Source organism: Panicum virgatum, chromosome 6N (genome assembly GCF_016808335.1).
Source record: "Panicum virgatum strain AP13 chromosome 6N, P.virgatum_v5, whole genome shotgun sequence".
Taxonomy (NCBI): Eukaryota; Viridiplantae; Streptophyta; class Magnoliopsida; order Poales; family Poaceae; genus Panicum; species Panicum virgatum.
This window is the reverse complement of record NC_053150.1, coordinates 47747636-47773313: the sequence shown is the minus strand read 5'-3', so window position 1 is coordinate 47773313 and position 25678 is coordinate 47747636. Positions and strand designations below refer to the sequence as shown.

The window sequence follows — 25678 nt, the reverse complement described above, 5'->3', positions numbered from 1 at the left end:
GGTTGGAACCCCATCTTGTGTCCCCTGGACGTTTCAGTGAGCGGATTTGATTTGCTCCTTGACCTGTCTCAAGCTCATCAATGGCTAGCAAACGTGCAAGTTCAACCATTTGGGCATCATGGAGCTCATCGTGACGCCTTGATGATGAGTCAACTGTGTTTACAATGAAGAGAAGATGCTGAAAAAACTGGGTAGCAGGAACCACATCCTTTGCTGCAGCAACAAGAGCAAGCTGTAAACGATGGGCATAGCAATGAACATAGTATGCATAGGGACATTCTCTGAGGAAAAGTGCTTGCAGTCCATTAAACTCTCCCTTCATGTTGCTAGCACCATCATACCCTTGGCCTCGAAGGTTCTGGACATCAAAGCCATGGCTGGACAGGACATGAGATATTTCCTTCTTTAGTGTCAATGCTCTAGTGTCCTTTACATGTATCAAGTCAAAGAACCGTTCCTGCACAACACCATCTTGATCAACAAATCTCAAAACGAGTGCCATTTGCTCTCGTTTTGCTACATCACATGTTTTAACCACAAGAATAGAGAACTTTGCATCACCTATTTCCTCACGAATATGCATCCTGACTTTCATTGCAAATATACTCAAGATCTCCTTTTGAACATCAGGCGACGTGTACTTAGCATTTTGTGGAGCATTCTCTAAAATAACACTTGCAATCTCAGGATTAAATTCAGCAAGAAGGTTTAAAATTTCTAAAAATTTTCCTCTATTCTTGGACTGAGGTGTCTCATCATGGCCTCTAAAGGAACAAGATTGCAATGTTAACCACTTAACAGCTGCAATTGATGTTTTGAGCCGTAGAAGATTTTTTTCTTTCTCTTGATTGTTTGCCACCTCCACAATATTATCTATATGATTTGGGTTATTCAACAAATAACGGCATTCTGTCACTGCACTGTTCTGATGTGAGCAAGGGCCTGACCCAATCTTATCTTACAATACGATTCACGCACCAAAAGACGGGCAGCGGATCGGGCCACGTCACCCGCTAAACTTCGAGCCGTCGGATCTAGCCAATACACAATATGTGCCGTCCGATCGGGTCATAGCGGGCCACTCACCCGTTAAGCTGTCAACCGGATAGTCCCGAACCCGCTCGCGGGCGATTCCGGCCTCTCCGCCGCCTCCCCCTTGTCCTCCGGGCGCGGGCAGGGGTCTGGGGTGCGGGCGCCGCGAGCGCGGTGTTCACGGCCGTCCCGGCAGCCCGGCACTTGTGGGAGCGCGCCAGCGGCCACGGCGACCCCAGCGCAGGCACGATTGTGGGCGAAAACCCCAACCCCAGGCGCTCCAACCCCAGCGATGGCGGGGTCCGGGGCAGACGCGGAGCAGGCGCAGAAGTGGGCGGCGGCGGCGGCGTACGACGACGAGGGCGACGCGCGCTGGTCCGGCTACTGGTCCAACATCCTCGTGCCGCCGAACCTCGCCTCCCGCCCCGACGTCATCGACCACTACAAGCGCAAGTTCTACCAGCGATACATCGTGAGTACCCACCGACCCACTCGATAGCTGCTGCCTGCTGCCGTCGCCCTTGCCCACGGCTCTCCTCTCCTAGCTTCGATTCCTCAATTCCTTCCCCTGCTGCCGCTGTTCCTCGAGCCGTCCGTCCGCGTTGGGTACTAGTAGGATCTGACGCGCTTTCCGTACGGAAGCGCTGTCGTTCTGGGTACATATGCTGGGGTTGTTTAAGCTTGTTGAATTGAGCTTGTTCGGTACTAGGAACTAGGATCTGCCGCGGCACGCTGCTTGCTTCACTGGCGACGGCAGTATTGCAGATGGGATGCCCGTTGCGACCTGATTGCTTAATGTAGGCTGTCCTTCCTTGAAGGCCACATGTTCGTTTCGATGCATTCCTTGCTTCGAACCCTGGATGTTATTTCCACTTGATAGTAAGCTATGATGTGCAATGAGCTTGGTGCCACAACTAGGTTTCCAGTAATTTGTTCGTCCTGTTACAGACAGTCTAGCAAGCATTTTGAAACTTGAACTTCATCTCCTTCAAGTTTTTTTATTCCTGATGACGGATGTGCAACATGTCCATTCTTACTTTCTTAGTTTATGCTGTATATACAAGCCATCTATGAGTTCAATCAGGATATTCTTATACAACCATGCTGGCAGAGCCATAGAAGAAGCTTGTTTGTACATAAAGCTAACAAAATGAGAAAACAAATTCTATGGTGTTTGCTTATCATTTTAGTTAATATTACCACTTGTGTGACACTAAAGAATGAATCAATACAGTGGTTCATGCATTTTATTTCTTCTTTTATTTTCACAGGACCGTGATCTGGTGGTTAAGCCAATGTCATTCACCGGTTCCACTCAACAGAACAGGCCAGATGTAAGGTCTTCATCATCGCCATCCAATGAGAATCTCAGGGCTCGTAACTCAGCTAAAGCATGTACTTTTTGAGCTTTTTACTGACCATAGGATCCATCATTCACATCTATCTGTTAGCTGAGTCCATTTCATGTGCAGGATCTACTTCGAGGTCAGCACCACCGCGGCCACCGCCAACACAAATGGATAGTGCTGTCAACCCTTTATGGTTTGATGCACGGACTATACATTTCTCCATCAATGCCTGGGTAAGCAATAAGCCACCTTTCCTTTTTGGTAACGGGTTTTTATGTATGCCTAAAAGACCTGCTGGTAGAACCGTAGAAGATGTTCCATTGTTCTATTTGATTCTATAATTTCGCCTATTTCGGTAATCCTTGTGGACATGGCATCAATCTCTGAGCCATCAACCTGTCACGTTTTTATTTATTTTTGGTATCTTGGTCCTGCTACTCTTTTTTGGACATTAACCTTGCACGTGCCATATACTTGGGCGTGATCAAATTATTATTTTCAGGTACTTGTAGTTGCTGGACTGGGAATGCTTCCAATTCTTCCAAAACACCTTGCTGACAGAACTTGCAAACTTTCATTACTGGGAACAATATTATCCTCGGGATATTCTCTATACAGTACTTATGGGGTAAGTGCCTGCCTATCTGAAGAATGAATATTTTTTTTACCTGGAGGGACTTTGATCAGATGTTCCTTTTTGTGTAAAGAAACCAAGAGCATGGAACATGCCAGCAATTCAGGCTTGGTTACAGTCTGTACTTGCAACCAAGGATTTTATCCATTTAATGTTCTCTTCTATGCTCTTCACATCTCAATTGCACTTAAAGAGTAAGATGCACTTTTTCTCTTGCAAGTTCGTGACCCTGATATCTCCTTTTTGTTGCTTTATGCTTCTGCTTATAATTTTATATTTGTAACAGTTGCTGCACTACCTGTGCTCTGCTGGGCACTTGATCATGTAGCCAGATTCCTAAGGCGTAATTTCGCTCGATCCTCTTTCTACAGGTAACTGCATGCTCCACTAGCTGTGAAGTTTGTTTCTGTATCCTCACAAGTCGCAACTGGTACCCAGTGTCCATTTCTCAATGCTGTATTGATTTCTTTTTCAGGAGATACTTGGAAGAACCTTGTCTTTGGGTAGAGACAAACAATACTACAATGAGCCTCCTTAGTTCAAATGCTGAAATCGCCTTGGGCTTTCTCCTGATCATATCATTGTTCTCGTACGTTTATTCAGTTATCCAGATAATTCTGAAATTTTAATTTTGTCTGAATAATTGCAGATTTTGACATGTACTTTTTTTAATGTTGCAGGTGGCGCCGTAGCATAATTCAGACGTTCATGTACTGGCAGGTGAGTTATCCTCCAAACATTCAGCCTTCCCTTTTTGCATTTCATCTCTTATTTCCATGCACTGGATAGCTGAGGGATTAGTACGACGTCACCTGTGCTGTTTCACTGCATGTAATAATTCCTAACCTCTGTGTACCTCAGGCCATATGTAGTGATTTACATTGTTTTCTGTATCATTCTAATCCAATAAATTCAATATATATATATATATATATATATATATATATATATATATATATATATATATATATATATATATATATATATATATATATATATATATATATATATATATATATATATATCTTCTGCCCTGCTTTTTGTCCATCAACAACTGGTTACCATCTGGTTGGCAATAGCAAGTAGGTTATTATTTAGCTATCAGCTTTCAGGTGCATTGCTGCTCCTTTCTAAGCTACTTATATCAACAGTCAGCACCCGCTGCATTTTTTATTGCATCACTTACCAGTGTCTTCCACATGGTTGTATAATGTGCAGGTGTTGAAGCTGATGTACCATGCTCCAGTGACATCCAGCTATCACCAGAGTGCCTGGGCGAAAATTGGGAGGATTGTAAATCCATACATCCACAGCTATTGCCCATTCCTCCAGACACCCATTTCTGCGATCCAGAGATGGTGGTTCAGGCAGTGAGATAGGCGGGGAAATTACATATGCTGCTTAATCATTGAGCCACTCCGGTCTTTTGAGATGGTTAAACAAACATAGCGTGTTGTTGATTTCCTGTAATGCAGCTGCGCACTGTAACCTTTGCAAGTTTGGACTTGCTGGATGACTGATATCCCAGAATTATGGAGGGTGCTCATCGTAGCCTGTAAACTCAGAGAGGCGGTGTACATTGGTGCAGGAATGAGTGGATGGCCATGTGTGCTGAATACAATCTCAGCCTGGTTAAGCTAACTTAATTTCGTCCTGCCCTTTGCGTTATCCACTGGAAGTTTCTGTTCATATTTGGATTGACGACGTTTATGTAGAGCACGCGAATTTGCTTAATATCTATGCTTTGCAGCGTTTCCGAAGTAGTCACTGGCTGTGTGTTTAAGTTACAAACCCAAGTCGTGTCATTTTCATTTCGTAATTTTTTGTGACCACCATGTGTGGTTTACAGACATAAAAGGACGGCCCAATATTAAGGAGGAGGCACAGTGGCACACCTGTCCCTAACTAGTGATACTGATGCAATTTTTTTTTGAAAATAATACTAATGCTAATACCCAAATACTGTACATAGCACAAGATTTTGGCTTGGCCTACGACCTGTATAAAACTAATGAGCACTAATACGCTAAACTTACTCGAAAACTAAATATAGGAAGAAACTAAAATGTTTACTTGGATTTGTTGGTGATCCATAACCATAGCGTCTGTTCTTTAATTTTTAGAAAAAAGTTTTAGTCCACCTGAAAGACCAAGTATATAAACAGCAATAGACTCCAAACCCCCAACTACACTATACGATAGATATATTTATGCCAGCGAAACAACAAATGTGCAACACCGACCCGTCCACTGGCCGCACGCGGCAACGCCGCGGCCATTTCTAGTATGAACTAAGAAAGCACAATTTTTGCCATCATGAACCTTCTTCCATGTGTCAAAACCTTATACTGTGAAGACATCAAAACCACTTCTTCTCTTTATATTCTTACTGGAAATGAAGCAAAGAAGACAATATGCACGGTGGTTGCTCTTTGAATACTCTAACCAAGAAGGAAAATCACTGAACCAACTAAACTTGAAACGACGCTGACGCCCTTTTGGTCCAGAAGCCTTATAATTCTACAATTTAGGTTGCATTGGGCCTAACTTCAAGTATGCACGCCGTACTTCATCTTGTTGATTGCTAGGATATTCCCAAATTTGTGGACGCAGTGCCGGATCTCGTTCCAGGAATTCAAGTCCTCGAAATACAGCAGGTCTAACTGATTGTTGTTCTTCATCTTGTATTTGTTCCAATCCAATTAAGGGGGCAAGAACTGGAGGTTCCTCTGGATCCACAATCGGATCATCCCTTTTCTTTTTGAAAAATTCATAAATTGGTTTCTCTTTAACCATTTGTACCTAAAATTGGTACAACTAATCCTATCAGTTATAGGTAAAACAAGATGCTGTTTTTGAAGGTGGAAAGCAAGGAACGGATTAACGGAATACGCAAGTACTAAAGCAGCCAATAAGAATCAGCCTAGTTACCTGTTGTTGCCTTCTTGCCGAATGCCAGAATGCGGATGATGCTGAATTTTGCTGATTGGGGATTGGGGATTACGGATTGGGGAATTGCAATTGGCGGATTGTGGCAAGCGGATTCCGATTGATCTCGCGACCAGCTGCAGCGGCCGGCGAGCAGTAGACGATGGAGACCGCCGGACCTGGCGCCGGCGGCAGCAGAGGCGGAGGCGGGGGGGGGGGGGGGGGGCGACGAGGCACGAGCGACACTGCGGCCGTCGCCTCGACGCTGTGTGCGCTGTGCGGTCTGCCGGTCTGGCCCCTTGTGCCAGCCTGGGTCAGTCCGTGAGTGGACAAACGAGATGGCCAGATGGGCCTTCGTATACCTATATGATTTTATTTGGGCCAAGGGGAGGGGGGCACGACCCAGTTTTATCGATACACAGCTCCGCCAGTGAGCAACTCGGCAAGCACATGGATACAACCAGAAAGCGATGAAGTCACCAAGAATGCGATGACCTCGAACGAAAGCACACGAGGAACTAGAACTGACGAGATTGGCACTGCCAGAAGCCCAGAACACAGCAATTTTTCTTAACAAGGGGATTACAATGAAACAGACTTGCCAATTTCCCCGGCCACGAGCTCGTGCGCCAAGACTGCGTCACGAGCTCCTCCTTGGAAGGTGCCCACGCCTACATACATACATACACGACAATGCGAAACAAGCATGTTTTCTACATTGCGCGTTAGATTATCACGCTAACATGATCCATAGCCAAATTATTGAAGCCCCGGACGGATCTCTACTATGTAAGCAATGGTTACAACATTGTATCTTAGTCCTTGCTAAAAATTATCAATCAAACCCTAGCAATGCTTGGAAAACCAAAACTTTTTTGTGTAAATCTGAAGAGTCAAATTATTTATAGCAAGCTCAAGCGAAAAAAAAGTTTTATTGTATCACAATTCACAATGACTGAGCAGTTTAAACGGTTGTTCTTGTTGACTGAAGTAGCTGCTCCAGGAGACTGTGCATCCAAGTTGGACTGCGGGTTCGAGGAAAAGACAGGGACTAAACTGAAAACTGACTGGATGCACAGTTGGTACATCTGGTGCGTCCACGTTGCATCCGACGGATGGAATCCGTTGGGTTGGGTGCACGGGGGCCCCAGTGCACTGGAGCACCAGTCGCTTCCTCAACCATTTCCAACTTTCCAAACTACCCCCAGCCCTCAGGAGCTCCAGATCGAAGCCATGGACCGGGGCTCGAGCTCCTCCCGTGGCAGAGGCTGGCAAGGACGGGGACACCACGGTGGCGGTCGTGGTGGCGGAGGCTGGCAAGGATATGGACGCGGACGCCATGGTGGCGGAGGGGGTGGCAGAGGCCGCTCCTCCCCACCAACTCCTTCCTCCACCGCCTACCGTGCGGCGGTCAACCCAACTCCGGCACCGGCCTGTACCGTGGACGACGCAGCGCCGATTGTGGGAACCTGCCCTGACATGTGCCCTGGTAACCCCCTCCTTGCTCACATCCGTGCGACCTGCCTGTTCGGCGAAGGCACTAGAACCTGCCGGGGGTTTTTTTTTTTTTGATAATAAGAACCTGCCGGGTTGACATGACGCCCAATGCGCTCCACCTATTCGACGAAATTATGCGAGGAGTACGGTCCAGTTTGATCGATTGTGTGGTGATTGATCTTATGGATTCCGTGGTCTTCTGTTGCAGCGAGGGAACGAGCGCAGAGGGAACGGCTGAGGGACCTGGCCGTGCTTGAGCGGGTGGGCGGTGATCCCACACGGACGTCTTCTTCCCTCGCCGTCAAAAAGGTGAGGTTTATACTTCCTTGCTGGTCCTTTTGCCTGTATGTGCTTGACTACTTGTAGTCTTCTCCCAATTCAAATGGCCTGACCAGCTACATCCTTCCATGTGGTAGTTAGATTATCGCCTGCTCTTTGTGGATTTATGTCGCTGGATGCATACGTTCATCCAACTGTCATGTACTTATGTTTACAGGAAGATCTGCCATTGGTGCTGGAACTGGCGAACTTTTTATGTTAGTTGCGATTTGCGAACTATTGTTGCATATGCCACCGATGTCGGGACCTCCCTTCATAGGCGTTCTTTATGTCGAATCATCTCAAGGACAAAACGAAGCTGTATTGTTATGATCAACAAGGACGTATTGCAGATGTTGGCCCTACATTTTCGTTGGACAGGCATTTCCTTTTGCTTGGGATTCCCTCTTTTTCTAGAAAGTTATCGGATAAGAGACAATTCTGGGTTCCTGAATTGCTCAAATGGAAAGTTTGCAAGGAATAGGCTTAATAACTTGTAAAAGAATTCTGCTTAATTTGTCATCACATTGGCAGAGAAAGAAAATCATAGAACCCACTGTCCTATATCCTTGTGGTCTTAAACTCTTTACTAACCGCTGAAAATTATATATGGTAAGTAGCAATATGGACATTGCAATAGTTAGTTTTACCTCTGTTTATGCTTTTCTGTTTGTCTGAATGACCGTATGAACATTGTATATATTATAAAAGTATGAAATAACCGCTAAGTATTTTGTGAATTCCACATTTCTTTTTCTAAATCCTGGTTTCATGCTAGTTCTGCAGAACTATATCTTCCACAAATGTAATGGCTTCAGATATACGTCCTCTGCCGGTTTTGCGAGAAACAATGGATTATCTTTTGCATTTATTGGATTCTTCAGAGCATCCGTTTGAGACAATCCATGATTTTATCTTTGATAGAACAAGGTCTATAAGACAAGACCTCAGTATGCAGAATGTAGTGAATCATCAAGCAATTCAAATATATGAGGACGTGGTATATTCCCATCTTGTGAACTCCCTTTAATGCATCAACTATGTTTTATAATTCCAGATTATCTTTGTTGTTCTTGAAGCTTCAATTTATAACATTGAACTTTCAATAGAGTCTAGTCTGATGACCCTTAAAGCTAAGTTTTGGGAAGTCAGATAACAGTTCCTCTTGATTCAAAAACCATATTTCATTCAGTTTAAAAGTTAGATTTTCTGTGCTCACAAAACAATCTTAATTTTCCTTTTTTCCTTGAAGGAACGTTGCAGTATCAATTTTCTTACCAATTGATCACTCTATGCACATGATATCAGGCAGGATAACTAGATATGCTCAAATGGTTGTTTAAGTTATCTTTTGTTCCCAATCCAGGATGGAAATTATGTTTTTTTTCCTCTGAACTATTGTTTAATGGGTGGTAATTTCTGTCTGGCCTTTTATACATCAGTTTTTACCCATCAGGTGGTCTTTTTTTTAAAAAAATTATTTGGCACTGTTAATTTTTGCTGTGTTGCTGGCATACCTTTTCTTTCCAGCTGGAGGAATACCATCGCTTCCAGTTTAACTTATATTAAAGTATTCCTCTTTAAAGCTTTATCTAATACCTGCCTACTTCCCAGGTAACATTTCATATTAGGTCCCATCAAAGACTTGCTAGGTCTTGTCAGGATTCAGATGCATCTTCATTGTGTTTCCTAAACATGGAGCAACTAACAAAATGCCTGCTTTCTCTGTTTGATATGTATCATGCAATCCATGAGAGTGATTCCCACAGCAAAAGAGAGGCCGAATATTATTCCTTCTATGTGCTTCTACATTTGGGCTGCAAGATACCGAAAATGGTAATTCTTTCCCCATTCTTATTGCTTCCATGTTGAAATTTGTTCTATTTACCTGTTCATATTATTTATGCTTTACCTTACTCCATCTAGTAAATACTACATAGCCTGACTTTCTGCTTATCTTCAGGTAGATTCACTCTCTTTGTGGTATAGCCAATTACCTCCTCAAGTTAGACAGTCAAAGGAAATGTTATTGGCGAGAAATTTATTAAGGTAACTTCTATATGTATTGCTTGCCAATGTGAACTTTCCTTTTTGTTCATGCTCCTATTTCCATTCTTATCATTGAGCCCAAAGCCTGTGGCATCATTTTGACTTTCTGTCTGTGTATCCGGTTGTATGATTTAGTCATAAGTACATCTTGTTGATTCCTGGCTGACTGCTTGATTAATTTCATGCTGAGCCATGTTTTTTGAATCTTAGATAATTGTATATATTTATTGTAGATGCTACCACCTAGGAAACTTCAAGCGCTTCTTTTGCATGATAGCAGCTGAAGCAACAGATCTTCAGTTGCGCCTTGTTGAGCCGTTTCTCAATGAGGTGAGTCCAGATGAGAGGTTGGCATTTTCAGTTGGCATAAACTTCTCTTCTAAATTGGTTTCTTAGCCCTTTCTTTAACAAGCCTATTTTTTTTCTCATTGAAATGCCTTTTAAGCCTAAATAATACTGAACAGATGATTGATTTCGTGGCAAAAGGATTTCAAGAAATTTTGATTGTCAATTATACTTTTAATTGTGTTTTGATCCATTCATTAAAAATAAAACCATCTGGAGTTTCTGATGCTGGTCTCATATTTTTCCCCTTTCAATTGTTTTCTGTATCAAAACTAGTACTGTCATTATAGGGAGGAAAATAAGCAATATGCTATTGTTTGCCTTGCGCACAAGCTTGAACTTTGGCTGATCATTTTGTGTTTTGGTGTCAACTTCAATCTCTCCAATTTTGCTGCTGAAGGTCCGAGCTAGAGCCTTAATGTACTTCAACCATAGCGGCTACAAACTCCAACACCACCCTTTGGAGCATTTGTCAGAAATCCTGATGATCGAGGTAATCTTTCTGTAAGCTAGAACCTATAAATTGCACTGATGTTAGGAATTCGGGGATACTGATGCTTATTGGCAATCGTTTAGGAGTCGGAACTGGAAACTCTCTGCAGAATATGTGGACTTGAAATCAGGACAAGCGAAGGTATGAAAGCTTTTGTGCCTAAACAGACAAGCTTCAGCCTACCGACATCCATGCCCCAAAGTAACGGCATTTACATCTCAAGGGATGAAAAGAGCATTGTAATTCAGGTTAATGGATTGTAGAATGTATCAGGAAAGAACTTGTCTGATGTTACATGTTAAACATTTCTCCACGACCCACACGAATACTTGCTACTGTAACAAGAAAAAGTGTCAACTATGTTGTGTACAATAACAAATTTGTACACGGTTCAGATGGTGTGACAACAACAACAAAAAAAGTTGTCCAATCTTCGTACGTACTTGGTATCAAAATTTCATATCGAAGCATGCTACATCTTCTGGTTTTGAATTGCAATCAATCTTATAAAACACATGAGTGGATATTGATCGATCTTGAGTTGCCCTCACCAGGCGCAGGCAGTCGTAGACTACGATCAGAAATGCTCGTCGCATTCAGATTTAGCATACAGGGGGCAGATGAAACCGCCAAGAACTGAAGTAAATTCTTGTTCACTCTCTGATTGATGAAGCAAAGCTAATGGTGCCTAATCATACCATTGTTACTACTAACGTGTCTGTGATAATTCAATGCAAAGCTGAAAGCTGAAACATGTTCTCTTTCTGGAGCCTCGATCGATCTGCACGCAGTAAACAAAGAACCACGCCCATGGTGATTCAGAGCCAGATTGAAGAAGCGAGCCGCGGCGGACGCATGGCGCAGTCAGTCGTCGACGTAGACGACGGCGCAGTCGTCGGCGTCGGGGTTGTGCGCGCAGAAGGGCTCGAGCGGGTCGCCGGGGGCCTCGGCGATGCGGCGGCGGAGGTCGGCCCTGGCCCGGCTCACCTCCTCCACCTCGTCCCACGCCACGCGGCACCCGGCCTCCGCCTCGCGCCCCGCGCACGCCTCCATCGCTTCCGCCACCTTCCGCTCCACCAGCTCCGCCAGCGCCGCCTCCCTCCTCACCGTCCCCTTGTACCGGCGCTTCGCCGCCGCCGCCACCACCAGCCGCCTCGGCTGCCGCTGCTGTTGGCGCCCGCCAACGCCGGCGGGGAGAGCCGAGGCCGCAGAGAAGAGGGAGGCGACGGACGATGACGCCATTGGAGAGGCTAGATCGGCTGTGCTTAATTCTGTTTGAGTTGGGACTTGGGAGGACTGACTAATCGAGGACACGCATAGAAAATTGGGTGACCCTAGAAAATTCGGCAAGCTCAGCCGTCGTAGTCTACAAAGAGCGAATGAAATATCCTCTCCAAATTATTCTTCTTACAAATGAAAATTTCAAGAGGAAATAATTCGTTTCATAAAAATTTAAATTTCTTTCTGGCATGGGAGAACCAGGATCAGCAACGCCAAGCACAGAATTGCAGGGAATCCTGTTGAAATTTGCATCATTTGCTGAAAGACTCCAAAGCAGAAGCAGACAAGCTTCTTCAGATAACATGAGCGAATGCATCGGCAGGAGGAAGGCTCAACCGTCTGATTTTCTCGCACTCAATCTCAAGATGTCATATTTCTGGGTCACTGCTTTTTAGATGCAGATCAACCTAATCTGAACCAACAAATCAGATTGGCGCACATGACAGGAGGCTATGCCATTACCTGCAACGCCACTACGTCAGCATCAATTACAACAAAAAATTGATGGCACGCTTCTTTGGTGACAGTTTGCATGATAGATACAATGATACAGGGCGAGAAGATATCATCATTGGCTCGACGTGCCACTGTCCATGGCGTCTAGATTCAACTCTTCATCTGAGTCGGCCACATCTACAAAATCATAGAACGGATGCGCCTGCACATAGAAAATAAGTACTCTCGAATGATTATTTACATACTAAAACCATAATCCATAGGCTCACGAGTACCACATAATCAATTATTATTCAGGCTTCAGGACATAGAATTTGTTAAGCCTAAGAGCACACTATATGTTACATACCGGAGGTCGAGGCTTGACAGCTTCAAAGCTATGGAAAACAGGGGTAGCAAAATCTGGTGGATTAAGGACAATATATGCTCCGCAGTTGTTGTATCGTTCCTCTGAAGCCTATTATTAGAAAACCACATTAGCCACAAAGTTTTCTTAACTCACCAAAGACAAATTGGCAATTGGACAACAAATATTTGTGCATGAACAGCAGATATGTGATAGAAGTAAAACCTGAAATTGCGGGTAGTCCGGAGCACTGAAGAGAGTAATAAGTTTCCCGCATTCTACATCATGGTCGATTGTATATCCTTTATCCATTCCTAATAGATCGTGTCGTTTGTCTCTAGCATCTGGACCTTCATGAGACCTGATGATTAACTTTGTTGAAAGAAAAGATGAAGTAAGCATGCAAACTTAAAACTGATACAGTTCTACCATGATGCAAACTTTCAAATGTTATCAAGCTACATGCTCAATTTGCCACAAGATATTATTTTCGGACCCAAAATGCCAACTGAACAAGTTCAAATATGCCCATAAAATACTTAACAAACCAAATCACATAAGTATGTCATATTTAGGGTATCTACAGCTAGGTTACAAACTGAAATCAGTGCCAACACATACATTTTCAAGAAGAGAAATGGTGGGATGTTACAGCATGCTTGTAGCTAAAAGCACGCAACGAGTTCTACAAGACTCAACCAATCAGCCTCGCTGCTAAATCAATTGCTCATTCCCAAAGTAAGCAAGAATTTCTTACAGACACAGAAATTCAAGGAGAATAATAAAAAAGAACCAAGCCAGACAGTATACAGTCCTAATAATCATCGTTTGTCATGCTCTTAACCAGAAATAAGGCAATTCTGACAACTGACACTTAGGAGTCGTGAAATTTTAAAATGTATACCATTTTCAATTTACAGATAACAGTAGGCTAGCAACAGACCAATGACAGTAGACTCGCTACAATATCCGAAATATTCATTTTTTGATGGTAACTTATTTTATTTAAACAAAGTGGGTACGTCATGGTTTAAGAAATTACTAGGGCAAGCAAACAATAAGCTATGCCATTTGGAATGGCTAGGGATAGATGAACAGTACACAGCAGGAAGAACTAGCTAGTCACTCTCCCTATAGAAGCTCTGACTGCTTCTTTTAGGATCTTCTTGCTTGCCTCAAAGAAATCGTATAGCTGAGCTTTTATAGCCAGCCCCTAAAAAACTAACTAATTGTCCTAACAAAGTAATAACAATCCTGATTTGCCTAACAACTTGGTAAAGAAAGATGCTAACAGATTAACCAACTAATCCTCATCTCCTCTAGGTGACATGCTGCTGTCATACTGATGGGCCCAGACCAAGACCCCCATCCATAACACTATGAGATATATCAATTAGCAGGAAACACATAAATGAACTCCAAGTAGAAGTAGAATAGCACGTTACTACTCATAGCTCTGTAATCAAACAAACCAAAAACTTTACAAGAATCTAAAAATGCATGCAGCAATATAAAATGCAAGCGTTTAAGTAGCAAACTGGCACCCTAACACTTCATTATTTAGTTGGTAATAAATAAATCTATTAACCAACAACTTTTAAATGTAACAGGAACAACAATAAATGAAACACAACGAACCTTCAAATTATTTGTACGCAGAAACTGCTGAGTGATGTCTGGACCCCAAAGCAAACCGATGCCTCTTTCCTGATTCGGTGAAAGACCCATCTGCAAGGAAGGGTCGGACCAAAGCACATCTCCAGGGATCAAATTTTGACCCTCATAAGGAGGGTCAAGAACAGTTCTCCTTGCCTTCAATAACTCATCCAGAGATCCAAGCCTGATGGACGTCGAATCAACAGTAAAATCAGCCTTGTTTTTGCGACCTTTCTTTCCCTTTTTTGATCTCTTTGATGGTAACACAATCGTCCCACGGAAGATCCCACCATGGGCGGTGTACACACATCCTGCTATTATTGTTGCTAGAGGAAGGTCCTCAAAACATCTTAAGAACTTCCGATAAACCTGAGGGCCTTGATCTTTATATTTAGTCATTACCTCCTTTTCGAAACCATAAACCGAAGTGCAATACTTGGATTCATGATTCCCTCTGAGAAGAAAAACGCAATTCGGAAGTAACACCTGAAAGAATAGAGACATATTAATGACCATCCACTTGATAGTTGAACAGAATTAAGTATAAATTACTTTTGGAATGCCACAAGAGTGTGCAACTTAACTGTCAAATATCCAAATATATTTCACAATGCCGATACAGCAGTGAGGAGATGTGAACAGGTACCAATAATAATTATTGTGAATTGTGCCTCAGAATTATATGCCGATTCTCCATTCATTGCATACAAAATAAAATGAGCAAGCTCATAATTGCCAAGCCCAATCCAAACAAAAGTTGACATCATTACAGTCATGACTGACATTATAAGAACTCAGCCTGCTAGCATTGCCTATAGAAAAATCTAAATGCCTGTCTAAATATGAGCTTAGCAGAATCCACAAACAAACAAAAAGGCCACCGGTGCTGTGATAGAACACCTAAAATGAGTTGAATAGAACACTGCTTACCGGTTGAATAACTACAACCTAATGCTCGAATGGAGTGTAGCATAGGCTACATTTACTTATGGCGAGCATGCTAGTGCGTGTGAACTGTCAATCTCCAAATATTTCACAACAATACAACATTGATGTTGGATGCTGAGGAAATGTGAACAAGTACTACCAATGATAAACAGTGCGAATCATGCCTCATAATTCTAAGCTGATTTCGATTAAGTTACGTCGGATAACAAGATGAGTAAATGAGCAAACTCAGAAAGGTTAACTAGACCTGCTTGCCGCACCTATGGAAAATCTAGAGGTCGGCCATGTATTGCGTAGATCCAACAGAAGAAGACGAAATCGAAATCCCCATATGCTGGGGGTGGATATCAAGCTTAGAAACGAGTCGAATATGCGGAATTGAACCTTCCAAGCGAGGAGCAGGAGGAGGGTCTCGAGCCCCCAGGCGCCGCGGTCCACGTAGTCCCCGTTGAAGACGAAGACCCGCTCCTCGGAGGGGAACCCGGCGTCGCGGAGCAGGAAGATGACGTCGTGGAGCTGGCCGTGGACGTCCCCGACGACGACGACGGACTGCCCGGGCCGCGGGTCCACGCGCACGAGGTTGGGCTCGCGGTGCAGGATGGCGGCCGCGGCCAGGACCAGCCGCTGGACGAGCGCGGGCGGGAGCACCGTCGGGAGGCGGTCCGCGGGGAGGTGGCGCGAGCACCAGTCCAGCGTGGACGCCAGCCCCGCCACCCAGTCCCGCGTCAGCGCGCCGCCCTCGGGCCACTCGACCACCGGCGGCGCCGCCGGGGCCGGATCCATCGCCGCGGCGCCGGCCTCCAGCTGCGCCATGTCGTGGGCCAGGGTGGACGCGCTGAGTGGGTCCGACTCTCCCGTGATTTGGGCCCGGTTTGGATGCGCGCTGAATCCCAGCGCTAGTTGAGAATTTTTCCGGCAGGAAGGACTGAATAAAGTTTATTTGTAAAAAAAAATTCGGGATGAGTGTAATTTTTCGTGACGAATTTAATGACGGTAATTAATTGATGATTTGCTACAGTGATGCTACAGTAATCATCCTCTAAACGTGCGGTCGAAGGTCTCATTAGATTTTTTAGAGTCACTAGCGCGGGGTTTTGGAGTTGGTTTTGTAAACTGACTTTATTTGACATCATAATAAACGGTCAAAGTGTCATTATTCACTAGCACGCTAAAAAAACCAAACGGGCCTTCGTTGGTTTCTTTCCTTGTTTTGCTGGCAGAATCGCAGGAGTCGTGTGCTTTGGGGGGAGGGGAAACGAGGCGCGGCCTCGGGGCTCGGGCTCGACCGACCTGTTGGCTGCGGCCGCGGCGGCTGCTGCTTTTCCTTGCGCGTCCTCAACCCGTGACGCGGTTTTCAGATGGCTTTGGCCGCCGCGTAGCCGCGGCGCGGGTTTCCAGTGCCGCGGAGGTGGAGCTGACACGGCAGCGAAAAGGAGGTTTCGTACTCGCGTGGCGGGGCCGAGGGTGCACACGGCCTGTTCGACGAAATGCGTCGCCGGCGACGATCTGTGCGTGCGGTCTTGAGCTTTGGCTGCTCGCGATCACCACCGGCATCTACCACCTCGCCGCGTCTTGACCTGGATGTTCTCCTGATCTGAAGAGGAAATGGAAAGAAGATCAATGCTTGTGTGCAGATGACACAACAGCACCTCTGCATGGCTCCAAGTATTCCCTTTATTTTCTTTTGTTTACCAACAACGTATCATCCTATTTTACGTAGTTGCTTGCCCATGTTACATCTGTTCACATTTCTTCTTCGGCTTGTACCTTCCGCTTTCACCACAAATTCCTTCACCAAAATATGCTTGCAACTGCTCCAATATTATAAATTTTCTTAACCCACGTTTCATATCACCAGCCATTACTTTGACGGCAAGGGGAGCTTCCCAACAACCGTATCTCAACCGGGCCCCACCAAATGGAGTGCAGATACATCTCGCAAAGCATTTGCAACACAGTAACTACTTCTTAAGGACTATACACTGACCGCCTAACGCGTAGTATTTGTTTAAGGTCACTGGTGTGATGCCAAGGTTTGTGCTTGCAGCTTGCCTGGAATGTTACTTTAGCCGCCCCGCCCACGTATATTTTTATTTTCCCCGAGACTGACCGATCCTCACCCTCCCACCCAAGTCCCAACCAGGGTTTAATTAACCGACTGGTCCGGTCAAACCGGTGGGGTCCGGTACCGGTATACCGGACCGGTTTGGCCAGAAACCGGTAGAAATCGGTCAAATTCAAATTTGAATTCAAAAAACTCAGTTCAACCGGTTTGTACCGGTATACCGGACGGTTAGACCGGTTTACCGGCCGGTTTGACCGGTTTGAATTCAAATCCAAATTTAAAATCGCATGTGTAATCGGTTTGGAACGGTATACCGGCCGGTTTGACCGGTTTACCAAGTGGGCCTTAATGGGCCGTCTCATTTTTTTCTTTTCTTTTTTGGTTTAACTTTAAATGCCCGAAAAGTATGTTAAACGAACGAATTTTTGAGAAAATTTGACACCATTAGATTCGTCGCACCTTGAAGTATTTTCAGGATTTTTTTTTGAATTTTGAATTTGGGCCGGTTTGGTACCGGCCCAAACCGGAACCGGACCGGACCGGTTTGACCGGTAACCGGTCAAACCGGACCGGTTCCCACCAGGGTTTAATTAACCGACCGGTCCGGTCAAACCGGCGGGGTCCGGTACCGGTATACCAGACTGGTTTGGCCGGAAACCGGTAGAAACCGGTCAAATTCAAATTTGAATTCAAAAAACTCAGTTCAACCGGTTCGTACCAGTATACCGGCCGGTTTGACCGTTTTGAATTCAAATCCAAATTTAAAATCGCATGTGTAAAACCTTTTGTTTTCAATATTATATAACTTCCACTAATTTCAAAAGTTGATTTGTATCTGCCACTAATTCAAAATTTTGATTTGTAGGGCGAAAAACATGGTTGCTATGGAAGCTGCTGTGGTAACAGGAATATTGAAGGTTGTGGGCAACAAGTTAGCTCCACTGATTATCAAAGAGTACAAGTCTGTAGTGGGTGTCAAAAAGGATCTCCAGGAGCTTCAAAATCTTGCTATGCAGATCAACTCTTGGCTGGAAGAAGAAGGAGACGGGGCAGAAGGAAACTGGCTCAAAAAATTGAAAGATGTGGCCTATGATGTTGATGATGTTGTGGATGAGTTCCAGCTAGAGGCTGAAAAAAAGGATGTCAATGCTGATGGTGGCACAGTGTCCACAAAACCAAAATCATTGTGGCTACAGTGGACGGCGGCCCGGAAAATCAAGGACATCAAGAAGCGGTTTGCTGAAATTGTGAAGCAAAGAGCTGACATCAATGCAATAAAAAATAACATACCAGACACTCATCCTGCACGACATGAAACTGTGGAGTTGCCATTACCCAATGTGGATGCATCATCAGTAATCGGAAGAGATAGAGAGAAGCACCAAATAATATCCAAACTGGTAGAGAGCGAACACCAACAGAAAATCAAGATAGTTTCCATCATTGGACTTGGCGGCTCTGGGAAAACTACCTTGGCTAAACTTGTTTTCAATGACAGGAATATAATTGAGGATTTTAAAGTTAGACTGTGGGTTCATGTGTCGCAAGAATTTGCCGTTCAAAAGCTTGTTGAGAAGTTGTTTGAACCATGCCTGATGAAGAAGAGGGAGGAGGCTGCAGCGATAGCACACCTCATACGGGACAGGTCCGAGTTGGTAGTTGCTTATCAAAGTTGGATATTGTTAAGTGTCCTAGTTTGAAGGTGAAGCCATACCTGCCTTCGTCCCTGCACAAGTTGCTGTTGTGCGGCCACACCGAACAGCTGCTGCAGTCCTCCAATTTTAGCCAGCTGAAGAAGCTCGTGGTATGGGGAAACGGAGGATTAGGATCTGGGCGTGGGTGGGAGCTGCTGCAACCAATGACAGCACTTGAGTCATTGGATATTCAGCATTCCAGTGGTCTAATTGAGCTGCCAGAGAGTTTGGGGAACCTCAAGTCCCTCCGGTCTCTGGAGTTGTTTGCATGCGATGCTATTCGCAGGCTGCCCATGTCGCTAGGGGAGCTTCCGTCTCTGCAAGAGCTGACCATTGGGATCTGCCATAGCTTCAACAGCTTTCCACAATCAATAGGGCGTCTCACATCCCTTCAGGTGCTCAAGATAACAATGTGTAATGCACTTCAGCAATTACCCGAATGCCTGGGAGGCCTTCGTTCTCTACGCAAACTCTACCTTTCTGGGTTGCCGCTGCTGACTTGCATTCCCCAATCCATTTGCCACCTCACCTCCCTTAATGTGCTCTTGATCGGGCGCTGTCCAGGCATCAAATCCTTGCCAGAAGGGGTAACAGGGCTCACTGCTCTGCAGGAACTGGACATCGATGGCTGCCCCGATCTCGCGAGGCACTGCAAGAGGGGAAAGGGTGAGGGCTGGCACCTCATCTCCCACATCCCTCGTCGGCGGATTAGGACAAGAGAAGCTTGACGCCACATCATCATTTTATTAAGGTAAATTTTAACTGCAACTGAAACTCTTGTCTATATGTGCTTGGACCATTTAATACCTGTTTACATTGTTGTCTTCAGATTACTATTTGTGTTCTTCATGTATATGTATGACCCATCGATATCTATTACCTTGTCTTGACATTAATACAAAAAACTGCAGAATAATGTATTGGAGCTATGTTCTTTATTTGACTTCCTTATGCCTGTCTTTCTCAGGTGGCAAAAACATGTAAGTTATATTTTGCATGCAACTCCTTGATATAATTTTCTTCCTTATGAACCTCAAAGCTAAGGAATTTGTACCTTATGCTAGTACCTTACAAGAAAAAACATAGTTTCTGGCATCTTCTTACTAAATTTACCCAAGCTTCCCAGTTAGTGAGTTTTTTTATTTTTTTGCTCCAGAGATTCGAACTCGTAAGTCACCACATTATTTTTTAAATATTCCTAAGTGTATATATTTTAATTTTGCTAATGTACATGGCTACATGGTAGAATAGAGTAATCCAGGTTGGATGAAGAAACTTGGAGCATTTACGACCTGGAATGTTTATAAAATAAATTTAAGGACACCACTGAGTAGTTTGCTATATTAGGTTTACATAAGTTTAAATCGAGCATAATTCCTAAACAAACAGACTGATTTGTGTTTTCCTGAGGAGAGAAATGCTTGCTTATCGCTCACGTTGGTCTTTTTGCATCTACCTCAGTCTATTCTTGTCCAAAGTATTTTGTGCTGAAGTCTAAACTAACATTATTCTGTACAGTTCCAAGCTAACCCATTGGTAGCAGCTAGAGATTCAAAAAGTTCACCAAAGGGTGCCGAAGCTGGTATTCTTGCAATGGAGGTGCTCGTAAGCAGATATTTGTAATTTGCAATATATTTTAAAAATGGTCATATGCCGTGACCTCTAAAAATAAATTTGACCCAATGAAGGATCTTCAGGTTAGTTTTGCATATGATGAGGGGATATCTATTCGTATTAGGTTTTGCTATACTATTTGTCTTGATATCTCAAAATCGTGTAATGTTTTCTTTAAGCAATGTTCTGTGTAATGTTTCTTTAAGCAATGTTCTGAAATGGAATAATATGATTCTGCTCTTGTAGGCAATGAACAGAGCGCACCGTTTGGGTCAAAGGAAAGTGGCGAACGTTCACTGTCTCATCATGTGTGGGCACCCTTGAGGAGAAGGTGTTGTGTCTCCAGAGGTTCGAGATATCAGTTGCCAATGCTGTCATCAATGCTGAGGACTCCAGCTTGAAGACCATGAACACTAACCAGTGCGTGATCTGTTCGCATGCACCCCAAGAAAAGTAAACCTTGGGCAGTTTTATTTTTGCCACCTAGTGAAACACGTGCAAATGGTTTGTTTCTGATGCTTTCTTTCTCCCATATCAGGCGTCGGTGCTTCCACGAGATTCGAGTGATGATCCGAGTAAAGATTTCAAGAGGAAATCTGGTGGCAAAGGCTTGAAGTCCATTCTTAATGAGCTGGACGAGCTTTAGGATCATTCGCGGTATGCGGAGGATCCACGGCGAAGATGAACGGCTGAAGATCACCGGCTCATGTACAGTGTAGACAAATGGGGACGTGTGATCCAGGCGGTTTGCATATTTTGTCGCCAACTCAGGAAATTCTTTATGTTGTTTGATACTGAAGGAAAAAGAGGAGATCACAATACCAAACATGACACGGCTAACACGCAGGTGGCTGAGGTTACGATCTCAACTTTTGTTAGAAGGCTCAGGGCTGGGAGGCTGTAAAGTTTTGACGAGTCGTATACACTCACTGCTTTCACAATTGAAGACTGAATCACGCTTGTTATTCGTGTGCTGTTTTTAACACTCAGCTTTGTTATTCGTGTGCTGTTTTTAACCCTCCTTCGCGCTGTCTCGTGACGAAGTCCTGACTGATGATGAGTTTTATCATCAGCTTTGGGGAACTTGGTGTTAAACGTTCGGAGAATAAATTTGGTCTTTTGAGCATGTTAGGCAGACAAAATCAAATGTGGGATTTTTTTTACACGAAATCGAATGTGGTGTCAAATGGCTTTGTTTCAGATTAATGCTAAGTGTAACAGCACAACTAATGACTAGTAAGATAAAAGCAGCCACAACTAATACAACAAAATCACCACCCGTGCTTCAGAGAGATCTAGTAGGAACGAAGCCATGAACCGTGCAAGTGTGCAACAAGTGAATAAACCCATAACATAAGCCGACATCAGCTCAATCTCATTGCAAATTCAGCAAAAAAGCTCATGGAAGGTCATAGGCACACAGAGTGGGGTCAAGAAGTTCATCTCCACCGTCAGCGAACACGGTATTATTATTCAGCACTAACAGTATGCAACAGAATAAACGTGTAGTCCCTGGCATGGTGTGCGTTGATACAGTGATACATAAACATGTCAACATTCAGATCTAGCTAGCAAAAAAGTATAGAAAAGTTTCTATCTTTTTTTTCTATATTCTGACAGCATTTACACATCTCTCATGATCTGAGCAAACACGACAGGCGGTGGTGACAAGTTACTTCCTGGAGCTGAAGTACTCAAACTGCGAAAAACTCCATTTACATGGCTAGCATAAAGCAACAGTTTCATGGAACGTTTATCATTCACCCAGCAGATTTGCAGAAAACCATTCCTTGTATTGTTCCGCATAAATGGGTGGCACGTTTTGGTACAAGATGTGGCCAGAGTAACTAATCTTCAGATTTTGAAGGCTCCTTTTTCTTCCCATAAATAAGGCCGGTATCCTAGTCACCACATGCAGAATTAGCACAGGGAAAATGGGAAATAAATCCATAACTATATAGCCTATCTGCCAATAAACTTGTTTTTCCATTGTCTAACATATAATGGATGTAGCTACCTGTGGATCAGGAATTGGTTTCCGCTTCTCAACATAACGATAAGGATCCGAGGCAGCAGCCAAAGCAGCTCGCTCCTGAAGAAAAAGGCATATATTTGTTCAGTGAATGGACAAGCAAGGTGATAGCAGTGCAGCTCTGAAGTAATTATATACAATTAAAATATTTCCTGAGGAACCAATGGCACAGTTGAATAAAGTACAAAAAAAAACGATAGACTATCAGGTGCAACGAGAGATACTGCAAAGAATAAGTGCCCATTTGGTTTACCAACTTTATCATAGCTAAGCTTATGCCAATTGGATGCCATACCAAAGAGCAAAACAATTAAACCACACTTCAGACACAGGTATGGAGTGTGGAGGACTCAGATTATCATTGTAGATTGTAGCTTTGCCATCTTTTATAAGCTCTGTGGATAGAAGAGGTGCACAGAAGTGTTATGTATGAGAGAAACACCATCATTTGCCCCAATAACTAAATCAAGGACTAGTGCCTCCACAGCTCCTTAATCCCTATAGCAGCGGCAGCAACTGGAGAACGAAACAAACAAGCAGTATCAACAGACCATGCCTAAGTAATCCGTGCTTCCAGGAATCCTCATGGCTTGATTTGGCAGAGAAATAGGAACAACTCGCACCAAAACCAACCCCAGCGGCTGAGCGGCAACATTTTTCAGCGATCCAATGCATATTTACCAGTGATCGAAAAACCTCTCGGCGCCTAGAGCTAGCGAAACATCTAACAAACTGCTGGATTCAACAGTTCGCTAGGTCTAAAACGAGCAGGCGCGGCTAGATCGATCAACAGACGATAGCAGCCGCTCGTGATCTGAGGGCAACAAATTCCACACTGACCCAACTAAAAGTCCCCACTAGTGGCGTAATCCGAAGCGGCGGAGAGGGAGGGAAGGGCGCGCGAAGGGTAGGTCCTCACCTCCTGCTCCTTGTGGAGCTGGCGCGCGGGCTTGACCCAGAGGTAGTAGGCGAGGGTCCCGGCGACGGTCCAGGAGGCGAGGTTGCTCCACCCGCGGAGCCCGCCCAGCGCGTTGCCCACGAACGACCGCGCGTTCCCCACCGCCCGGCCAAACCCGCTCGTCGGCGCCATCTCCTCCCCCTCCGCTCCGCAAGCGCCGGGACTGACCTGCCGCCGACGCCGCCCCGACCCCGACCGCCCTCGCCTTCGTGTCTCGAATTGGTCCGCAAGAAAGAAAAGGAGTGGGGAAGGGAAGGAAGCTGGGGAGCACTACACGACCGGCCCATGTGTAAGAGACTACGAAGAGTCACATCGGCCCGTATTTGGGCTTGGGCCCTATGTTCAGTGACCTTGGTGAGCGAGTTACAGAGGCCCGTAGTGGTTGTCAAAAATCATCATTATCATCAATATACCATTGGAACTGTCTTGTACCATTGAAACTGCTTAGAGCAAGGTTAATAATTTAATCTGCTGCTGGCTGTAAGAATTCTTGTAACCTACCTCTCAGTCTATTTGTATAGTGATTTAGTCCTTTATCGTTAATACATAGCTCACATGTCTCTCTCACGAGGTTTTTTTTGGTTACTATGTCGAAGCCGGCTGTAAGCTTACTACCCGCTTCTTCTCTCTCCTTTCTTGTCTTCTTCACCTCAGTATTTAGCCTGCTTACAGTATGTTATAATACTTATTCTTAGGGTCCAGTCTCAATAGAAGTTTAATGGAGAGTTTCATAGCATTAAATGTCATCAATTTTTCTGACATGATAAAAAGAGAGGAGGATGTAGTTTTATGGGATGTGATGAGAGTTTCTATCACCATGAAAAAAAAGGTGATGTAGTTTTATGAGATGTGAGGAGAGTTTCATCACCATAAAACCTATCTGATACAGTTACCTATTTTTTAGTTTAGGTAACTGTGCTCATGAAATTTTCAGTGAGTCTGGCCTTATTATGTCTCAAACTTTGCGAGGTTACGTACGTGTCCGTCCAGACGAAACGGGTTCCCGGCAGGATCCCGGGCGGCGGTGGTGGTGATCTGACGACCCATCCTGCCGGAAGACACTCGGACATGGGCAACGCCAACAACCAGGTCCATGGGCTCCGGTTCCGGCTCGTCACACGCTGTCTGCTTGCATCCTGCCCCGTGCCCGCGGGCGCGCCACGCACCGCGCGCTCGGGCCGGCGCGTGCCCGCGAGGCAGCGTCCCCCGGAGCAGGAGCCAGGAAGATCGCCGGAGATCCTGCCCCCAGCGCTCGGCCTGTAGCACGCGACCTGTGAACTGCGATCCGGCCATCCGGGTGCCTGCCTAGCTCTAGCTGTGCTCCCTTGGCCGGGAGCTCGACGCCCGGGCGACAAGTGGACGGCATGCCCGGACGCCGCAGAGGCCCCACCGGAGATCCGGGGATCCCATCCAGGCCCGGGCGGCCATGTGCCCGTGCCGGACGGATCCGGTCTGCCCACCGTGCCGTCACATGCGGACAGGCCCCTCCGCCGCTCGCCGGACCCGGGGCGCACTTGGGCGCCACTGAGGCTTCCCGCACCGGCGAACAGTATCCCGCACGCTATGCGACACGTTGGCTGCATGCCGTGCGGGATGCCGGAAAAAATACGGCAGCGGGGGACTGGAACCCGCCCGCTAAAATACCGGAGCAATCGTGGCGCTGGGCACGCGCCATCCCAACCGCCCGTCCGGCGGCGCAGAGCGGCGGACCCGCCCGCAAAAAGAGAGGGCCGCCGGCAGAGAGAGACGGCTGGATCGAGAGAGAGAGGGCCGTCGCGCCGAATAAGCAGGAAGGGTGAGAGAGAGGACCGCCGCCGAACCACCATGACCGGATCTTGGGCCGCCGAACCACCAGGTGCCCTCGAGGGAGGAGGGGGTGGCGCTGGCCATGGCCCCTCCGTCGCCGGCCTCGCACCCCCAGTTCCTCCCCCGCGCCATGGCCTCCGCCTCGCCATGGTCGCCACGCGCCCGACGCCGACACCG

The 25678-nt window shown here is 45.4% G+C and overlaps 4 protein-coding genes, 1 long non-coding RNA gene and 1 pseudogene across 8 annotated transcripts; 3 read left to right on the top strand and 3 right to left on the bottom strand.

Annotated features, from left to right (window-relative positions):
* The first annotated feature begins 1183 nt into the window (after positions 1-1183).
* LOC120678994 lies at positions 1184-4669 on the top strand (annotated as a pseudogene). Its single transcript, XR_005676916.1, has 9 exons — positions 1184-1504; positions 2304-2427; positions 2505-2614; positions 2884-3009; positions 3089-3209; positions 3302-3386; positions 3491-3604; positions 3696-3735; positions 4234-4669. The product of XR_005676916.1 is annotated as an uncharacterized LOC120678994 (transcript).
* A 2465-nt stretch (positions 4670-7134) lies between these two features.
* On the top strand, positions 7135-11087 carry LOC120678991 (SAC3 family protein C-like). Its single transcript, XM_039960476.1, has 8 exons — positions 7135-7432; positions 7649-7749; positions 8537-8758; positions 9373-9594; positions 9722-9807; positions 10041-10137; positions 10553-10645; positions 10729-11087. The coding sequence occupies exons 1-8, from the start codon at positions 7177-7179 to the stop codon at positions 10906-10908; spliced, it is 1257 nt and encodes a 418-aa protein (XP_039816410.1). The 5' UTR covers positions 7135-7176; the 3' UTR covers positions 10909-11087.
* A 40-nt stretch (positions 11088-11127) lies between these two features.
* On the bottom strand, positions 11128-11940 carry LOC120678993 (calvin cycle protein CP12-3, chloroplastic-like). The gene has a single exon (XM_039960477.1). It carries the CDS (start codon positions 11885-11887, stop codon positions 11510-11512), a length of 378 nt encoding a protein of 125 aa, XP_039816411.1. The 5' UTR covers positions 11888-11940; the 3' UTR covers positions 11128-11509.
* A 217-nt stretch (positions 11941-12157) lies between these two features.
* Positions 12158-16174, bottom strand: LOC120678990 (serine/threonine-protein phosphatase 7-like). Of its 2 annotated transcripts, none has more exons than XR_005676915.1 (5): positions 15717-16174; positions 14367-14870; positions 12954-13089; positions 12732-12839; positions 12158-12584 (listed from the first exon to the last, which is right to left on the bottom strand). XR_005676915.1 is itself a non-coding variant. In XM_039960475.1 (5 exons), exons 1-5 carry the CDS (start codon positions 16143-16145, stop codon positions 12495-12497), a joined length of 1278 nt encoding a protein of 425 aa, XP_039816409.1. In that variant the 5' UTR covers positions 16146-16168; the 3' UTR covers positions 12161-12494. The 2 variants fall into 2 exon arrangements, 1 of the variants encoding a protein (XP_039816409.1); XM_039960475.1 differs by having other exon boundaries at positions 12161-12584; positions 12954-13100; positions 15717-16168.
* Positions 16175-16559: 385 nt separating this feature from the next.
* On the top strand, positions 16560-21721 carry LOC120679283. Of its 2 annotated transcripts, none has more exons than XR_005677093.1 (6): positions 16560-16997; positions 18263-19842; positions 20003-20071; positions 20610-20788; positions 20952-21125; positions 21244-21721. It is a non-coding gene; the product is annotated as an uncharacterized LOC120679283 (long non-coding RNA). The 2 variants fall into 2 exon arrangements; XR_005677092.1 differs by having other exon boundaries at positions 20952-21158.
* A 411-nt stretch (positions 21722-22132) lies between these two features.
* On the bottom strand, positions 22133-23957 carry LOC120679609. The gene is made up of 3 exons (XM_039961234.1): positions 23657-23957; positions 22723-22797; positions 22133-22606 (listed from the first exon to the last, which is right to left on the bottom strand). Exons 1-3 carry the CDS (start codon positions 23825-23827, stop codon positions 22553-22555), a joined length of 300 nt encoding a protein of 99 aa, XP_039817168.1. The 5' UTR covers positions 23828-23957; the 3' UTR covers positions 22133-22552.
* Between the last annotated feature and the right edge of the window lie 1721 nt (positions 23958-25678).